General features: G+C 51.7%; 2 protein-coding genes across 14 annotated transcripts in view; one reads left to right on the forward strand and one right to left on the reverse strand.

Moving 5' to 3' along the window:
• ICMT (isoprenylcysteine carboxyl methyltransferase) lies at window positions 1-10,137 on the forward strand. Of its 2 annotated transcripts, XM_043923317.1 has the most exons (5): window positions 490-776; window positions 1,609-1,697; window positions 2,564-2,733; window positions 3,487-3,704; window positions 6,762-10,137. In XM_043923317.1, exons 1-5 carry the CDS (start codon window positions 582-584, stop codon window positions 6,942-6,944), a joined length of 855 nt encoding a protein of 284 aa, XP_043779252.1. In that variant the 5' UTR covers window positions 490-581; the 3' UTR covers window positions 6,945-10,137. The 2 variants fall into 2 exon arrangements, with proteins under 2 accessions (XP_043779251.1, XP_043779252.1); XM_043923316.1 differs by lacking the exon at window positions 1,609-1,697 and having other exon boundaries at window positions 1-776.
• RNF207 (ring finger protein 207) overlaps window positions 8,114-18,965 on the reverse strand; it is a 24,426-nt gene continuing 13,574 nt past the window's right edge. For 11 of the 12 annotated variants that reach the window (XM_043923306.1, XM_043923310.1, XM_043923309.1 and 8 more), the window contains 5 exons: window positions 18,617-18,802; window positions 18,272-18,323; window positions 17,723-17,840; window positions 12,403-12,483; window positions 8,114-11,580 (listed from right to left, as the gene is read on the reverse strand). In XM_043923306.1, coding sequence (XP_043779241.1) covers window positions 11,412-11,580; window positions 12,403-12,483; window positions 17,723-17,840; window positions 18,272-18,323; window positions 18,617-18,802 — 606 coding nt within the window. In that variant the 3' untranslated portion in view covers window positions 8,114-11,411. The remainder of the gene's footprint in view (window positions 11,581-12,402; window positions 12,484-17,722; window positions 17,841-18,271; window positions 18,324-18,616; window positions 18,803-18,965) is intronic. The other variant, XM_043923307.1, reaches the window with a different exon arrangement.

Below are 18,965 nucleotides of genomic sequence, written 5' to 3' on the forward strand. Positions count from 1 at the left end.
CTTCCCGCTGCGTGAATGCCGCAAGGGCCCCCAGCGGGGCGCTCGGAGACCCTGCCGAGGGCAAGGCGGACCCTGCGCGCGGACCTTACGGGGCCGGCCGGGCAGGGTGGGGAGGAGGCGGATCGCCGGCTCACGCCTGCACGCCCAAGTGTCGGTTTCCCGGGGGACCACGCAGCCGGGGAGAGGGGAAGCTACAGATTTCATGTGATTTCTCCGGACAAGGGACATCCTGAAGTTTGGGGCCGACTCCTGGCGGTGACTTCTCGGCTCAAGACCCAGGCTCCCGTGGCGCCCCCCTCCGCTCCGCCTGGGTCAGGTGGAGCCGTTAGGGGGCACAGTGGGGCGGGGCCGCGGGGCGGGGCGGGGCCGCGGGGCGGGGCGGGGCCGCGGGGCGGGGCGCTCCCGCCAAATTCTGGCCCCAGCCGCGCGGCGCGGCGGTATCGCGAGAGCTTGCTGGCAGCGTGCAGGTCCGGGCGGCTGCCCTTCGCGGCCGGCGTCGGCGGCGCAGTGCGCAGGCGCGGCGGGCAGGTTTCCCAGGGCTACAGCCGGCGCCGCCGCCCGCTTGTCCGCCTCCCTGCGCCATGGCAGGCTGCGCGGCGCGGGCTCCGCCGGGCTCCGAGGCGCGCCTCAGCCTCGCCACCTTCCTGCTGGGCGCCTCGGTGCTCGCGCTGCCGCTGCTCACGCGCGCCGGCCTGCAGGGCCGCACCGGGCTGGCGCTCTACGTGGCCGGGCTCAACGCGCTGCTGCTGCTGCTCTACCGGCCGCCGCGCTACCAGGTGCGGGCCGGGCCGAGGGCTGGGGCGGGGATGGGGGCCGGGCGGGCTGGGCGTCGCTCGTGGGCACCGTACCCCGCCGGGGTCGAGGTCCAGGTCGGCCGACAGCGCGGCCCGCGAGAGGGGCTGCCTCCTCCGGCCGTGTTCTTCAGCAGTTGCGAGTTCAGGCGGCGGGAGGGCGCCCTCCCCGTCAGTCCTGGGGGGCGTAGGGCGCGGGCCCCCTCCGCCCGGCGGAGTGGGTGGAAAATTGCAGTTGGCGCGGTTCAGCAGCTGCGGCAGATGAGCGCGTGGGGTGGGAGTGAGCGGGCCCACGAGTTCTTTTATGTAATTTGAGGTGTGGAGAACTGCCTACCTACTGTCAAGTCTGAGGTCAAAGGCTCCCGCAGTTACGTGGAGGGGGCTGGGCGCGGAGTCCCGGCTGTCCCGACCAGATTCGCTGCGTGGACTTGGGAGAATCCGGCCAGTACGCTAGGTTTACGCTGTTTTCCCACAGCCCTGAATAAAAACAATCCTAATAGTAATGGCAGCTAAAAACTTCTATAGCACTTCCTCTTAAGTACTTTACATGGGTCATTCTCACAGCAGCCCTCAAAAGGTAGGTACTGTGGTCATCCCCATGTGTAGATGGAGAAGCCCAGGTCCAGAGAGGTTAAGTAACTTGCCTAAGGCCACAGAGAGAGGGGAGTTTAGGATTTGAGTCCAGGCAGCCCTACTTCAGGCCTTTAACCTCTTAGCAAGTCGACTCCATGGACTTGGTGGTGGCCTACTTAGGCCAGGAAGTAGGACATATGCTCTGAACAGTCAGGTGACTGAGCCTCTTTTGGGTCCCTTTCAGATAGCCATCCGAGCCTGTTTCCTTGGCTTTGTGTTTGGCTGTGGAGTGCTGCTAAGTTTTAGCCAGTCTTCCTGGAATCACTTTGGCTGGTAAGAAGTGCTTTGGGAACCATAGTTGTGAGTCAAGGGTGGGTGGATCAGAGGGTCATTAGTGATGGTCCCGTGTCCCTGACTGGCTGAAGGCTAGTGAGGGTTCTGAGGGATTGAGGCCTCTAGCTTCCTAGATTCCTGCATCCTGGACCTCGCAGGTAGAAGGAGGTCTCTCGTGGCATCCTCCCCGTAGGTGTCCTCATCCACTGCACCTTCAGTAATGTGACCAGCCCTTCCCAGAAAGAGGGTCTTGGTCCTCAGTGACGGGAAGGGGCAAGGCTCTGGCTCGTCTTCACAGGCCTTTTCCGTCTCTAATTTCTATTAGGTCACATCTAATGCTTCCCCCACGGCCTGTGTAGGATTTTCCCTACACTATGATTTCAGTCCCTTGAGCCTTCTAGTCCCTGACCTGGATATGAACCAGTGGCTTCCAGGTAAAAACTTTATCTCCTATTGTCGATACTCTGAGCCATCTAATCCTCCTTTGCTGGAATTATTTCGGTTTTTTGGATTTTTGTATTCGACATACATCACTACTTTATTTTGATACTTCCCCCTTTCATGTTTTACTGTGTGTAATGTCATTTTTCTTTTAAAGGCAGAAGGCCCATAATGCCTTCCTAACCTATGTTTTTCTTTTTTTCCCCCTCCTCCTGTGATATTCAAAGACGTAGTCCCTTTACAACCCCACTTTCTGCAAACCTCAGGGAGTAATGTGGGTGCCTGTGCCTGATATCCACTGTCAGGTGACAACAGAATCTCATCAGAGAATTCAGGGACAGTTCAGAACAAATCAGCACTTGGACTTACGGCTTGCTTAATTCTCTTGCCTCAGCTTACCTCATGTTCTTTTTGTTTTTAAATAGGTATATGTGCTCCCTGTCATTGTTCCACTATTCTGAATATTTAGTCACAGCAGTCAATAACCCCAAGAGCCTGTCCTTGGATTCCTTTCTCCTGAATCACAGTCTGGAGTACACAGTCGCGGCTCTTTCTTCTTGGATAGAGTTCACACTTGAGAATATCTTCTGGCCAGGTTAGTGTGCCCTGCTCTTCCCTCTCCAGGGTGGCCTCCACGGGGCCTGAGGACAGCGACCTGGCGTTACCTCCCAGGTCTAATCTCTTCGAGTGATTTTCCCCAGATCTCTATCCTCACTAAGCTCTTTATAAAAGGCGAGCTTCGCTTGTGAATTCCACCTCTGGATTTTGAATGGGGGACATGTTGACCTTTCACTTTAAGCCCTGTGAGACATAGTTTGCACCATCTAACATGAAGTTTCAGCCTCTGATAGCTGTAACCCCAGTTTTATAATCAGGGGATCTGGATCTGTTCATTTTCTGTGACTTGAGAAATTTCATATGAAAACTTCTACTAGCAAAAACCACTGCATCTGGTAGCTACTCTGACACTGACCTTTGTGCAACAAGTTAAATAACATGTATGTAGTTCCTCAGATTCAGTAGAGGGCCAAGGTGGGAAAGGCTGAGCCTTCTTTGCTTCACTTAGCTGCTCTTGTCCCCAGAGGAAGGATGGCAGCCCATCAGCTCTTTGCCATGATGCTTTAACTGGACTGTTGGTGCTTCCGAGTAAATGGATGAACAGCACAACGTTGGGGGATGTGTTCTGCTTATAATTAAGCTTCAATGTGATGACTGATGCTGATCCCCCCACCGCCAGTGTGTTTTCTAGTGTCCCATCTTTGGAAACAGCTTAATTTTAAGCCTGCAGAGGGAGAGCTCAGTGGTCCAGGGTCTTCACTCTCCCTTTGTCACCATCTCTGTCCTGCAGAACTGAAGCAGATCACCTGGATCAGTGCCACGGGGCTGCTGATGGTGGTGTTTGGAGAGTGTCTGAGGAAAGCAGCAATGTTTACAGCTGGTTCCAATTTCAACCACGTGGTGCAGAATGAAAAGTCAGAAACCCACACTCTGGTGACCAGCGGGGTATATGCTTGGTTCCGGCATCCGTCCTACGTCGGGTGGTTTTACTGGAGTATTGGAACCCAGGTATGGTGTCAGAATCAATGCCAGTCCCCTTTAAAGTTTTTAAAAATAATATCTTAAATCGACAGGTAATTCAAATACCGTGAAATTCACCATTTCAGAGTGTATGATTCAGTGGATTTCAGTGTATTTACAAAGTTGTTGGTTCTCCCCCCGCTTTTGTTTTTAAAATGTTGTGTTTATTTATTTATTGGTGGTGCCGCGTGGCTTGTGGGACCAGGGGTTCCTTGACTGGGGTCGAACCTGGGCCCTGGACAATAAAAGCAGAGTCCTAACCACTGGACCACCAGAGAATTACTTGTTGGTCCTATTCTTGTTTTTTATTTTTATGAATTTATTTGTTTTTGGCTGCTCTGGATAGCCTCTGCTGCTCGTGGGCTTTCTCTAGCTGCAGGGAGCAGGGGCTCCCCTTCCGTGTGGTGCTCGGGCTTCTCGCGGACGTGGCTTCTCTTGTGGATCTCTGTCTGCTCTAGAGCACAGTAGTTGTGGCACACAGGCTTAGTTGCTTGAGGCATGTGGAGTCTTCCCAGACCAGGATAGAACCCTATCTGCGTCGGCAGGCAGATTCTTGACCACTGAGCCACCAGGGGAGTCTTGGTCCTTTTTATATAGGTATACATGTTCCCTGCTGTGTTTCAAGTGATAATTGAGTAAAAGTTAAAAGGACTGATTTAGTCTTTAACATTTTTTGCTGTATGCTTAAAACCCGGGTGTCCCAAACTTGTAAACTCTCAGTGGTTCTGGGCACTGTTGCCCCATCTTTCGTACCCCTTTTCTACCTCTTTAACTTAGATTTGGAGCCTCACCCAGTGGGGTGAGGACAGAGGTGCAGATGTGGGGAGAGCCCTCTGCCACTCAAGGGGCAGCTTAGCTGATTTTCATTAGAAGCTGCTGTTAATGAGCCCTGATGGCGCTGGTGGTAAAGAACCTGCCTGCCAATGCAGGAGACAGAAGAGATGCAGGTTTGATCCCTAGGTGGGGAAGGTCTCCTGGAGGAGGGCATGGCAACCCTCTGCAGTATTCTTGCCTAGAGAATCCCCATGGACAGAGGAGCCTGGCAGGCTATAGTCCATAGGGTTGCAAAGAGTCGGACACGACTAAGTGACTTAGCACGCAGCACAGCACACACACAGCACATTAGTGAGCCCAGAGGTGTGTGTCAGGTTTAACGTGAGTGATGGAGGTTCGCTGGGTCTTAGGCTGCAGGCTGAGCCTTGTTTCTGGACAGTTGTCTCTTGAATCTGTTCTCTTAGACCTAGAAGGACTTGTCCAGAGTATGTGGGTAGAGCTTAGCAGATTCATCACCTCTTTGGGAACATCCAGTCTGGGCCCCAGGCATCCCGTTGCACGCTGGTACCTGGGGACCCTCTGGTGGACCCCCAGTGGTATAGAAGGGGCAGGTTCTTGTGCGGCTTTCATTTTAAAACTTGCATTTCTGCAACTTCCTGTGTTAACAATCACGTCCTCTGGCTACAAACTGATTGCAGAGGAATCATGTAATTTGCCATAAATGCTGACTAGTAAACCTAAGTGCTCTAGGACTCAAGGTTTTGTTTTCCTTTTTAAATTTATTTGGCTGTGTTGAGTCTTCCCTGGTGGCTCAGACAGTAAAGAATCTGCCTGCAGCGCAGGAAATCCAGATTCAATCCCTGGGTCGGGAAGATCCCCTGGAGAAGGAAATAGCAACCCACTCCAGTATTCTTACCTGAGAATTCCCATGGACAGAGGAGCCTGGCGGGCCACAGTTCCTGGGGTCGCAGAGTCCCTGGGGTCGCAGAGTCGGACAGGACTGAGCGACCGAGCACGCACGTGCCAGGTCTCAGGTGTGGCGCGCTGGCCCTTTGCTGTGTCCTGGGGAATCTCCGTCGCAGTGCACACCCACCGCTAGTTGTGGGCTCAGCAGTTGCCTTGCGGCATGTGAGGTCTTAGTTTCCTGTTGGGATCGAACCCACATCCCCTGCATTGGAAAGCAGATTCTTAACTAGTGGACCACCAGGGAAGTCCCTCAAGAAGTTTTCACATCTCTTTGACTGTAGATCTTTTTACACTGTGACCCAGCACACAGGTGTATGTGAATGCAGAATAAATCTTTTCTGAAACAGCCCTTACCCTGCCGGTGTACAAAACACGCTATGTTCGAGTGGTTAGTGTTTGTGACGCTATTTCTGATGCAGGGGATTGATTTCAGCTCCATGGCGGGCTGTGGCCTAAGAGTGGGAAGACCCACTGTAGGGTGTGCTGAGAGGCCTCATGTGACTGCTGGCTGGGTGGGTCCCAACTCTGATGTCCACTCCTTGGCCTCCCTTAAGTAGGGTGGCAGCACCGCCTCAGAGGCTTGCTCTGGGGGTTGAATGGCTTCCTGGTCGGTGGTAAAGGGCTTGGCCCGTGCTGGGAACACAGGAGACACTCAGTCAAGTGGTGAGAATAAGAAGTGAGGTCTGGTCACCCATGGGGGGAAACACATTCTGGGCAGGTTGGGGAAGGGAGGTCAGAAGGCCTCCTGAGCTGCACAGAAGTGGGCCAAGAAGCTACTTTTCTGGACTTTGAAAGCTGTGCTAAGGAGGCACGATTCTGAGCAGGGGGAGTGGTTTCCAGGGAGGACAATGTACAGTGTGCATGGGGAGGCCGGGCTGGGGGCAGAGGACCAGGGAGCTGTGGGGTGGGAGGGAGCAGGTCCTGAGGTGTAGGGCCGGGACAGGAAGTGGTCAAGCTGGGAGCCATGGGGGAAGGCAGTGGTGCTTACAACGGGAATTCACACGTTGGGTCACCCTTGTAATTTTTAGGTACCTGTCAGGTAAGAGGAACAAGAGAAAAGCAGACCAGCCAAAGCTACAGCGACGAGTATTCAGTTCTGTTATGAACATGCTGGTGGGACTCCAGTTCATGGGGCTCTGGCCCTGGGCTCAGGGTCTCCAAGACCCTAGTCACATATCTCGAGAGTCCCTCGGGGCCCTTGACAGGAAGTCCTCTGTGGGTGTTGGAGAGCGGCTGATGCCCTTCAGGTTCACGGTGTGAAATCACACTGACCCTGGCCCACTAACGCTGTGTTCCCTCCGTCAGGTGATGCTGTGTAACCCCATCTGCGGGGTGAGCTACGCTCTGACAGTGTGGCGGTTCTTCCGCGACCGGACAGAGGAGGAAGAAATCTCGCTGATCCACTTTTTCGGAGAGGAGTACCTGGAGTATAAGAAGCGGGTGCCCACGGGCCTGCCTTTCATAAAAGGGGTCAAGGTGGAGCTATGACAGGCCCAGGGTGGCCCAGGCCAGGCCGGGGGGCCTCCCGCTCCTTGCAGCCTGGGGACAGAACTGCCTCCTGTCGACCACTCTGCAGAATGGATTTTCTTAATCATTTTCTATGTCACCAATTATTCTTCCGGAATATCACTCAAAATCAAATGGTCAGAAGGCCTTAGGACCAAAGGAACCCCCACCCCCAGCCCCCTACTCCCCACCGCCCTGGAGCAGCCTGCTCTTGGGCTGAATCAAGGTAGGATGTAGATTAAAGGTGGACAAGAAGCAAATAACAGCAATACCCAGCAGCGCCCCCCAGACGTGCCTGGGGAGTGCCTAGGCCACACTTCAGCCCCCCACGAGGCCAGGGGTGTTGAGTTATAATCAAGACTCCTGGGGAGAGAGGTGAGCTCCCCCCTCACGTGAGTGAGGCGCCTGCCGCAGGAAGGGGCGCACGGGCATCAGTGCTTATTAGTGTTAGAGACACGTTCAGAATCCTCACTTTAACCGAAAAACAGAGACAGCACAGCTTTAACCTCCTTATTTCCGTCCTTACATGCGTGAGCTTCTCTACAATTTAAGATGCTTCCTTTGGTTCCTCACATATCTCATCCTATTTACTTATATATTTTTAAAAAATAGCAGTATAAACTCAAAGAGGACTTAACACGGTGTATGAGCCTCACACTTTATTCGGCAGAAAGGCAGCATGGATGCCCCCGATGACCTGGCTGAGGCTTCAGGTTACCAAGGCTCTCTGCGCCAGGGAGATGTTGGGCCCCTGTGGATTTCTGAGGGGCCTGGCACCTGCTCTCCTTCCAAAAGGGCCTGGCGTTACCAGTGACAGGCGTGTCAAAGATGTGTCATTCGTCCTTTATCCAGGAAATGCTTCCTGGACACCTGCTCTGTGCAAGGCATTGTTAAACATTGAGAAATACTGCTCTCCGTTTATTTGGGATTTATTCTTATTTTACCATAGCTTATATTTTTGTGTTTTGACTTAAATGTATTAACCATTGATTCCTATGGTCTGTTCTCAAACTTCTATCATCCCTAATGCCATTTCAGACTGTCTTTTTCAAAGGGGTTTGAGCATAAGCAACTATAAAATTCCAGCAAGTCAACTCATGAGAAAAATAGAGCTGAGATTTAGTCACTGCTTTTTTTTTTTATGTTTTTTCCTTCCCATTTATTTTTATTAGTTGGAGGCTAATTACTTTACAACTACTTTTGTTTTTCAAGTTTGGGGAGAGTGGTTGGCTCTACGAGTCCAAGCTCTGAGGCGCTAGTTGAATTCTGGATTAGAGAGAGGAACTTGGTCTCAGTGTGACTCTGTCCATGAAGCCCTGCGGTGGCGCCTGGGAGCGTGGATCGGCGCCTGACTGGAGCACTGCTGCGCCACGCCACCTGGCTTTCAAGGAGTCACTAAACCCTGTTGTGCCTAGACCTCCCCATCTGTAGAATGGGTCCATACCACCTACCTCACAGGGGTGTTGTGAAGACTTAGAAGAACGGTGTCAAATGTTTTTAACACTTTGGTGAGAGAGATGACAAACAAAACCAGTACCGCGTGAGTTACACAAAACTGGACATTGGATTCACCGTACCAGATACCAGAAACGTGTGTTCAAAAAAGCATCTTACCAACTCAAAATGCTATTTATTTCTAGATTTCCTGGCCGAATTAGTTTTTTTCATGATTATATATACCAAAGAGGTGTACGGGTTCGTCGGCAAGGGGTGTGACGCTCCAGCCTCGGCCTCCTGAGGTCTTGCCTGCCGACATCGCGGGCGGCAGCCTCAAGGCGGGAGGTTCCTCTGGCGGGAACGCTGCCTGGTGGGACGTCAGATGCACTTAGTGTGTGTGAGGATTGAATCAGTCCTAAACTTGTTCCCCAGGCCACACTCAGCAAAGTCAACCCACTTAGTAGGACTGCAGGATGGAGGCGGGTGTGGCTGCAGCTTTGGCAGCAGCCCCTGCTCTCCAAGGCAAAGTTCTTGCTGTGGCTAGCCAGATAGGACCCAGCTTTCCTCAACACTGGGGGCCGTGAGGCTGTCTTTAGCACACGGAGAGCTGCTAATAACGCCTGGCTTTGTGGACCATAAGACTGAAGGCGTTGGCCTCTGACAGCCTGTCCCTCCTCCACCTGCCTGCCAGGCGGGGGGGGCTCAGGAGGCCGGCCCTGGTGTCCCAGGGAGATGCTGTCACACCACCTACCCGGGCTTGACCACCTGGGCTTGACAGGACGTTCTGCCCTGCTTTGTCCCCCAGGGCGGAAATCAGCAATTACTTAGGGATCAGAGATGAACCGCTTTGGGACAGGCTTTGGCAAGCGATCGACGTTCATCTAGCACTGAGATCTTCAGGTTATTTTTAACTTCATAAATTTAGCAGTGCCAGCGTGCAGGGAGGAGAATCAGGTTAATGAGGTACAGGCTTTTTGGGTATTCCCGAAAGCTTTTCTTTGGGTAAGGGCCATATCGCCAGTTCCCTCCAATTAAATAAACCGTCAGGAGACTTCTTTTTCCATCCCAGGTTTCAAAGTGGAGACTCTGAAATGGAAGAGAGGTGCCGCATAGAACAAAGTTGTTTGGAAGCAGTGTAAAACAAAACACTTCATTAGAGTTTGCAGGCTGGGGCCAAGAATGCTGGTTTATGGAAAAGAAGTTGTGGGGCGAACCTGACAGAAGGCAGCATACCCCACCACCTTTTCATGGTCATGAGCCGTTTTGTACACCTAAAAAGTAAACTTAATCCCTTTAACTATCTAACTCTGGTTGGTCATCATGATGGGGAAACGTCCCTGAACCCAGGGGTTGCGTTAATAGTAGGGTCTCCTTTTGGTAGCAGCCCCTCGGTGATGGGAATGGTGACTCCCTGGCCCTTCTCTGCACTTTCTTAACTGCCTTAGATAGTTGTGCTCTCTCTCTGCTCCACGTTTTGCTTCTGTAGCGACTTAGCAAGGCCGGGCCACCCCCAGCCTGTCTGCCTGGTGGGGTGGGGGTGGGCGGAGACTTGCTGTCAGTCTGTGCCCTCCTGGGCTCGCTCCTGTGGGTCTGTCCCATAGCTAAGCTAGGAGAGTAACCTTACAGAGTAATTGCTCTTCTTTTTACATGCAGAAATGTTTATTTAAATATTGGATTTTCTTTCACAGATACTGATGGTTTCCAATTCTTAAATAAAACTACTTGATTTCGCTATGAACAGCAGTGTGACTGTGTGGGATTCAGAAACTCTTAAGGTCTTGTTACTTCCAGTTAAGAAACGTCCAGAACCTCCAGCATAAAGCCAGACATGTCTGCCTCCTTGGTTCAGTTCTGAATTCCTTCCTCTAAGCTTGTGTTCCTCCTGCCCACACCCCCTCAGCACTGTGGAGGTCCGCCCCTCCCTCCCCCACCTGGAAGGTCTGTGATGGCTTTGGGATGGGACCTGGGTGCACACAGCAGATGTGCAGGCCTTGGGTGCTGTTGTGACCAGTGGACCAGTGTATTGACCTGCAGGCCCACCTAGCACATGAAAGCCACCCGAATCGCTAAATCAAGCTGGTATTTGTTTAAGATGTGACTCGGCATCATTTTGCCTCCAGAACTTTGAACGTTAGGTCATGAAGGTCGTTGTTCAGTGGCTCAGTTGTGTCGGACTCTGTGACCCTGTGGACTGCGGCACGCCAGGCTTATCTGTCCTTCACCGTCTCCTGGAGCTTATTCAAACTCATGTTCATTGAGTCAGTGATGCCATCCAACCATCTCCTCCTCTGTCACCCCATTCTCCTGTCCTCAGTCTTTCCCAGCATCAGGGTCTTGCAGGTTAATTTGCATGTTTAAGTGTTCTGTTTAAGTTCCACTTGACAAAAAGGCTCCTGGGTAAGAATGAAAAACCACTGGAGCAAAGTTGCGGGTGAATCATGCTTTAACGTCTTCAGAGGTGCACACAGGAGAGTGACGGCAGGTGGGGACAGTCGTGGGTATGTCAGTACAGAGGTGCTCTTTCTTCGCTTTATGAGCTCAGCCCAGGCCCCACAGTGAGAAAAGCTGGAGTGAAGATTTTTCCCCTTGGCTGAGTCAGCACTAGGATCACGATGAACCTAGTGATGAGCACTAGGATAACTTTCCAGCTAACAGCAGGGCTGTGGTTCAGAAGGAACAGGCTTCCTCTGAGGCAGAGTAGTCCAAGAGGCTCGTTCATGAAATTCAGAGGGTGCACTTTGGTGGGAGCTCACAGCCCAGTACACACGGAGGTGCAGGATGAACTGGGATGCCTCCTGGAGCCACTGTGATAAGGGTCAGGACTCTGAGCCACGAGAAGTCTAGCCTAAGCCAGAGAACCTGAAATGGGGACCTGCTGGAGTGTCTGGATTTTACTGATGATAAATGATTACAAATTAAAAAACAACAACAACAACAGGAACTGTCTTTTCTTAACTGTCCTGACGTTGATTGGCTTGTTGCAAAGTGCCTGACCCTGGAACTGGTCCCAGGCTAAGCTGGGCGTTCCCTCCGGGTGGAGACATCACCCCCGTTTTTTGATTTGGGTCTGTGTGTGTCTTTGTTTTTCAGTGGAGGCTCCTCTGCAAGGTTGCCCAGAGCTCGGCTGTTTCTCAGCTCTGAGTTCTTCTCCTTCTTCTCTGTGACACTTACTGGATCGCTCCTAAAGAAACACTAGGCGTGACCCCCCGCCCTCTGCTCCCGTCCCCATCTCCCTGGAGTCCCAGCGCTAAAATCCACCCAGGCAGAGGCTTTCAGAACAGCAAGCCTTCCCAAAGGGCACCAGGGGGTGACCACAGCAGAACCAGAACCACGTCGTCTCCTAAAGGACTCATCTTGCTTCTAAGACTTCTAGCTGCAAAAACGTCCACAGTTCAGACCGTTTTGGAGGTTTGTGACCCTGCTCTTTGAGTCAACCCTCCCCTGAAGCAGCTAAACGCGGTGCCTGGAGTGGTTGGGGCTGCTTTCTGCTCTGTCACCAACCCCACGGCGGCTTTGGACACAGCAGACCTCTCCCCCACCCACTGGCCCTCTTAGCTCCAATTTTCTACAACTCCAGTGAAACACGAGAAGATCTGCTTGTGACAGTGATGCTCTGTTACTGCACATTCTTTTTTCCCTCTGGCAAGTATTCTGGCAAACACTGTGGCTCCAATGAAGGAAGAAATAACCCTCAGTCACTTTTTCTTGAGTCACATGGCGTAAGAGCCAGGGTGCTCAGAGGTGTATGGGGAAGGAAGGTGGCAGTCATGGCCATCCCTGGTTACAAAACTCTGGTCATGTCCATCCATGTCACATCTGTCATCTACAAGATCACTGGTTTGAAGGCACCACCCAGATTTTATACACGGAGGCCCAGCCGAGGCTGTAGAGCTGGTCAGTGGCAAGCAGGGACCAAAAGAAAACCCGAAGTCTGTCTTTATCATCTATGTTTGTCTCTGAGATTAAATCATTTGCCTGCTCAGGTTGAAAGGACCCGCTTTACCTGGCCGGGGCCTCAGCATTCACGCCATCATCATGCATGTTTTGTGGATGGTCTGATGGTTCATCCACAGGGACCTGAAACCTGCGAGAGAGAAAGCAGTTCCCAGGGTCTGGATGCAGCAGAGCCGACCAGGTGTGGAGCCAACCTGGTGTGTGTGCTCAGGTTCATGGCACAAACCCTAACCTGAGCACACCCTCAGGGCCCACCTTGGGCTTCGGGCCTCAGATATTTACCGAGGGCCAAGGCCATAACAGTGGATGAGAGAGGCTGGGCCCTGCATTCCTGGGAGCCCTGTTCTGGTTGGGGAGACATGCCAAGGTGGGGCACCACAAGTCCGAATAGGGGGGAAGTGACTGTGAGTAAGACCTGCTTTCAAAAGGAGGGTTCAGGAAGGCCTCCTTGCTGATGCTCGAGCTGAGGCCTGGGTGACGTGGTCCCTGGAACAAGCTGAAGCAACAACATTACGGGCGGAGATGAGGAAGTGGGAGCCAGTCCAACTTCTTTGCAGAACCAAGAGGCCATCATGACAGGTGTGGAGAGGGGCTGACGAGAACAGAGGTGGGCAGAGAGAGTCCCAAAAGGACTCTCAGGCCCCAGGCCACACTGACTGTGACCTGCTGGAGGGGCTAGGGTGGAGAGGGGGTTGACGATGGTGGCTTGGACTGGGGGCCCCAATGGAGACAGAGCAGGTGGACCATGACAGCTGAGTCAACAGGATGTGGGGAGGGGTTAGCAATGGAGGTGAGTGGAGGAGGGGAATCATGTCTCCTGAGCTTTTAACGAGCGCCTGCGTGACTGTGATGCCTGCACTGAGATGAGACGGGAGTAGCTTGTTCAGGAGAAGGAAACTGAGCTCTTGGGGCCCTTTTGGGGTTTGGGGTGCCCTGAGACATCGAAGCGGAGACCCCCAGGAAGGGGTACATGAAGATGAGTCTTGGGTGGGTCTGTGATGGGGCAGTGGGTTGGGGGTCATCTGCAACACCATGGGGTTTTGGAGTTTTTAACTTTAAAAAAAACTGGGGAGACACACCATGCAGCATGTGGGATCTTAGTTCCCTGAGCAGGGATAGAACCCATGCCCCTTGCAGTGGAAGCACAGAGTCCTAACCAGTGGACAGTGAGGGAAGTTATACCATGGGGTTTTAAAGCTGGGGGGCGGGCTGGGTGAAGCCCCTTAAGGAGAGGGTGCAGGATGAGAAGAGTGCCTGAGACTGAGCTCTGGGGAAAACTGACATTTGGGCATTGAGCCGAGGAGGCAGAGCCAAGCCGAAGGTACTAAGAAGGACTAGCTGGAAGGGTCAGAGGGAAGGTGGGAGGATGGGGTGTCTCAGAAGCAAGAGAAGAGCGAGATGAAGGCAATAGACAGTCCAGGCTCATGATCGCTGCTCCAAGGTCAAAGGATGTAGCTGGAAGGTCGCCGATGATGGAACAAAAGCAGATCCAGGGCATGGGGTTGAAGGGGGTTCCCAGCACTGGGAGGGGAGGAGGCAGCGGGCAACTCTAGATACCTGCAAAGTGGTCCACGAAGAAGGGGAGGGGCAGCCTCCCTGCTCACCCCAAACCCCCAGGGGCTGGGCTCCAGCCTGAGCTTCTTTCTAGTCACTGACACCAACCACAGATGCCTCTTCCCTACAGAGGTGTGACTGCCAGGGTATTGCCCCTTACAGGTGGGCAGGAGCTCACTACTGGCAGCCAAATGCTCACCAAAGCAGGGCACACGGAAGGGAAAGGATGCACACAGAAAGAGCGTGGCTTAGAATGGGCACACGGTATGAACAAGCGGGGTCTGTGACACCACAATGTCTCCTCCACTTAGAGGCCCCCAGGATAATGGAATCACACAGTATCTGGAGTAAATCGCACTGAATGTCAGTCTAGGAGGACACTGTCATTAGTCCTGGGTGGATTTGATCTAGGGATTTGATCAAGGGATCTATGGATCCAGGGATCTAGGATTTGATCAAGACTCTGCAAAAGGAGGACTTTCCTGGTGGTCCAGTGGCTAAGACTCCTCACTCCCAATGCAGGAAGTCTGGGTTGGATCCCTGGTCCAGGAACTAGATCCCAGATGCTGCAATTAAGAGCCAGCACATCACAATGAAGGTCCCACATGGCACAACTAAGACCCAGTGCAGCTAAATAAGTGAATATTTTTTGAAAACTGCAAAAAGTATGATGAGTGCAGCCACTCAATGTGACTTGTTAAAGTAGTCACTCAAAAGGTGGCTTGGGGCTTCGCTGGTGGTTCAGTGATTAAGACTCCACCTTGCAATGCAGGGGCACTAGTTTGATCCCTGATCTGGGAAGATCCCATATGCCACAGGGCAATTAAGCCCATGGGCCACAACTACTGAAGAACCATGAAGAACCATGCTCTTAGAGCCTGTGCTCCACAACAAGAGAAGCCAACTCAATGAGAAGCCCGAGCACTGCAACTAGAAAGTGGCCCCTGCTCACCACAACTAGAGAAAGCCCTTGCACAGCAATGAAAAGCCAGCATGGCCAAAAATAAATATGTAAATAAATATTTAAAAAAATAATAAAATTAAAAAAATAAAAAGTGGCTTGGCAGTTCTGGATTAATACAGCAATTGTGCACACACACTCTTAATTTTCCTCCTTCCCCAAACTCACTAAAACTAGTAAAGGGACCAAAACAATGAGGGGGGATGTCCTTTCCAGGTTGACAGTAGGAAAGAATAACAGCAAAATTTGGAAGCTGGAGAGCAGTAGATAAGTGTCCACTAATTCAGCAGACCTGAGAAGCTGAGGTCCCACCAGTTCCCACCACAGAATCCTCAGGGGGCTCAGGAATAGGCAGCCCCGTTGCCTCTGCAACTCAGGGGATGGGACTGAAATAGGACAGTGAAGGTTAAGGTCCCCACCTCTGAACAGCTGCATCTCCCCAACCCTGAATTCTGAAAGGTTAGTCTCTGGGAGGATATGACACACAGGTGAGAACTATTGAAAATCAGAAAATTAGGTGTGCAGACAAATGATCCACATGGTGACCTTCCAGGAAGGAAACTGGGCAAAGATCTAAAACTGATATTGGGGCATTAAAAAAAATTAATCACGGGGCTTCCTTGGTGGCTCAGTTGTAAAGAATCCTCCTGCCAATGCAGGAGACATGGGTTCGATTCCTGGTCTGGGAAGATTCCACATGCTGCAGAGCAGTTAAACCTGTGCTCCACAACCACTGAGCTTGTGTTCTAGAGGCCAGGAGGTGAAACTACTGAGCCCATGTTCTACAACAGTGGATGCCTCCTCAATGAGAAGCCTGCTCATGGCAACTAGAGAGCAGCCCTTGCTCTCTGCCACCAGAGAAAAGCCTGAGCAGCCACGAAGACCCAGAACAGCTAAAAGTAGGCAAAAAAAAAAAAAAAAAAAAAAGGCAAAGCAAAAAACCCCACCCACCCAGATGCCTCACATGACCCACATGCTCAGAGCTTGAACCTGCTCTCCCCGACCTCACTCCTAACATGAAGAGGCAATCAAAGATTTCCTGACATCTGAGAAAAGCCTTTAACATGGAAGATAGAAACTGAAACAAACAAAAAGTAACTTGGAGGAAACAGCCTTCAGGGAGACGGAAACTTAAGCAAAAAAATCTATCAGCTCCCAAAGGGGTTAGATGTCACGTCCATGAAACAACTGAATGCTATGTAACTAGAGCAGTCAGGGTACCAAAAACACCTCTTTGGAAGTGAAAGCCAATTTATAACATTTAAAAGAGCTCTTGGGGACTACCCTGGCTGTTCAGTGGCTTAGATTCTGTGCTCTTAATGCAGGGAGCATGGGTTCAATCCCTGGCCTGGGAACTAGATCCCACATGCCACAACTAAGAGTTCAAGTGCCACAACTAAAGATCACACATGCAGTAATGAAGATCTAAGATCCCATGTGCTGCAACTAAGACCTGGTGCAGCCAAATAAATAAATAAATTTTTAAAAATAAAGAGCTCTTGGAAATTTTCTTCAAAAATGAACTAAATACACAAGTTGGAAGATAAATGAAGAAATCTCCCAGAAAGTATGGCAGATAAATGAAGAGATAGAAAAAAAGGACTGAAAAGGGAAGGTAAATCAGAGGAGCAGCCACAGAAGTCCAGTATTCAATAAGAATTTCAGAAAGTGGAGAAAAAAGTGGAGAAAATCAATTAACCAGTTCAAAAAGAAATATGCCCAGATAAGGACACATATTTCCAGATTGAAGGGACCCACTGGTACCAAATGGATAAAACTTTTGCTATTGTTTAGTTGCTAAGTCACATTCTATTCTTTGCAACCCCATGAACTATAGCTAGACCTGCACCAATATGAAATTTTATAACACTGGGAGCAGAGAAGATTCCACAAGCTTCTAAAGAGAATAAGTAGGTCACATTACAAGGATTAGGAATCACAATGCTTTTAAACTTCTCAAAGACAACCCTGGAAGCCAGAAGACAGTAGAGCAGTGCCTTTAAAGGAAATAATTCCCAATCTAGAATTTCCATCTAGAATTCAATACCCAGCAAAACTATCAGTCAGTCAAGCATGAAGGCAGAATAAAGATACTACAGGAACTTCCCTGAAGGTCCAGTGGTTGAGACTCCCAGGTTCCAATGCAGGGGACAAGGGTTCAATCCCTGGTTGGGAATAAGATCCCTCATGTCTTGCAGTATGACCAAAAGATAAAAAGAAAGAAAGAAAGATACAGCAGACTTGTGCTGTTCAAAACATGTCTGTTCCATCCTCTCAAGATGCTGTTTGGAGGATAGGCTGCACCAAATCATGAACAAGGAACATGGGGCATATTGGAATCAGGAGATCTCACTTTGGGGCAAGGCAAATGGAGTCCCCTGGAGGGTGTTAGAAGGAGAACCCAGGCTGACCACTGTGTACCAGTGCTACAGGGCAACCACCATGGGGCTTGTGACCTGAGAGGCAGGCACATTGAAGACTTGCCACCAAGAAACCCTCTGCCCCCATAACACTTCCAGTGCCCAACGATGGTGCTGAGAGCCTGGTCCAGGTCCCTGTCTAGACTTGGCTTAATCATAGGCTGGGGAAGTTCTCTCTCCTCCGTGTCCTGCTGCCTGAATCAGCTGAAGATCCTCATTTCATCTCCAAAGTGTAAAGAGGTGGGTGATTGTGTGCCTAGAAGCAGAAACTCAGAGAAGCCCACGCATTCTGTGTTTTAGCAGAGGCCCAGCACCTGACCTGCCCAGATCATGACCTGGCCCACTTCCCTGATCGGGACTCTTCCAAAGATGTGGCACTTTCTGTATCCACATCCAGAAGTATCTTGGTTCCCCCAGAATACCTCCAGTCTCACCTGGGCTCCAGTCGCTCCTTCACCTTGGCAATGGAGCGGACGTAGGGCGTGATTTGCTTGGTGATGGTGGTCAGGTAGGCATTCTCCTGCTTCAGCTGGAGAAGGTCATGGAGCTGGGCTGTGGGGGCCCAGGCCAGAGCATGAGGTCTTGTTGGCTTCAGATCCTCACTCTCCAGCCTCAATTCATGTAAATATCCCAACTATTTGAGTGATTACCTCTAATTAAAGCATGAGGTAAGATTCCTAAAGTCATCCTACTTACTGAATTCTGACCTCAGATATATTTTTGGGGGGTCAGTTAGCAGCTGTGAGTCAAGAACTAAGTGGGGGACTTCCTGGTGGTCCAGTGGCTAAGACTCCGCACTCCCAATGCAGAGGATCTGGGTTCCATCCCTGGTCAGGGAACTAGATCCTCCATACCACAACTAAGACCCGGCACAGCCAAATAAATAAGAAGAGTTTGGGAGTTCCAATCTGGTGATTGGGTAACTAGCTTCCTGCCCCTGAAAGCATGTGGAGGGGGAGCACTCAGCAGCAGCTGCCCGGGACCTTCATATATCTCCTGTTCGTTAGCCACCCGCTGGTAGGAGTCCTCCCAAATCTGAAAAAGAAAGTAAGCTGGATATTGCACATGGCTGAATTGGAAGTTCCATTGTTGGCATTTCTGTCCTCTAGCTGCTCAGAACCACAGGGTGCTCCTGGGCAGTTCCCATGGTTCCAGTGTGCTCCCAGGAAGTTCCTGGGTTCCAGACAGCAGAGACCCAGGTTCCAGAGCCTGTGAAGGCCTCCTGGGGCACCAGGCTGAGGTCCCCTCCCACTTCCTATCTGGGGGTAGCCCACCGACAAGCTGACAGGTGGGGCTGCAGGGGAGGGAGGTGCCTCGGGAAGGGCTACCTCCTGGAAGACTGCTCTCAGGCCCTCCACGGAAGCATACTCCGAGGCGATCTGGGCATCCACCTGCAGGGCCTTGTGTAAGATGTCACCCATGATCTCGGCTTTGATGAGGGAATGGTGCTTGGTGAGGTCCCGGTGCAGCTCCTGTACCTGGTCCTTCAGGTTCTGCATCTCTGCCTGCAGGCGCTGGGGGAGGGGAGAGACCGGTGTGTGCCCGTGTGCCCTGCAGGCTGGGTGCACTGCGGGGGCCTCGGTGGAGGGGCGTCTGGCAGCCCTGGTGGCCGGATGAGGTTTGGCCACTGCACTTTGGTGTGAAGGGGTGGGGCCTTTCCTCACTGGCGCATCCCGG

Source organism: Cervus elaphus, chromosome 14 (genome assembly GCF_910594005.1).
Source record: "Cervus elaphus chromosome 14, mCerEla1.1, whole genome shotgun sequence".
Classification (NCBI taxonomy): domain Eukaryota; kingdom Metazoa; phylum Chordata; class Mammalia; order Artiodactyla; family Cervidae; genus Cervus; species Cervus elaphus.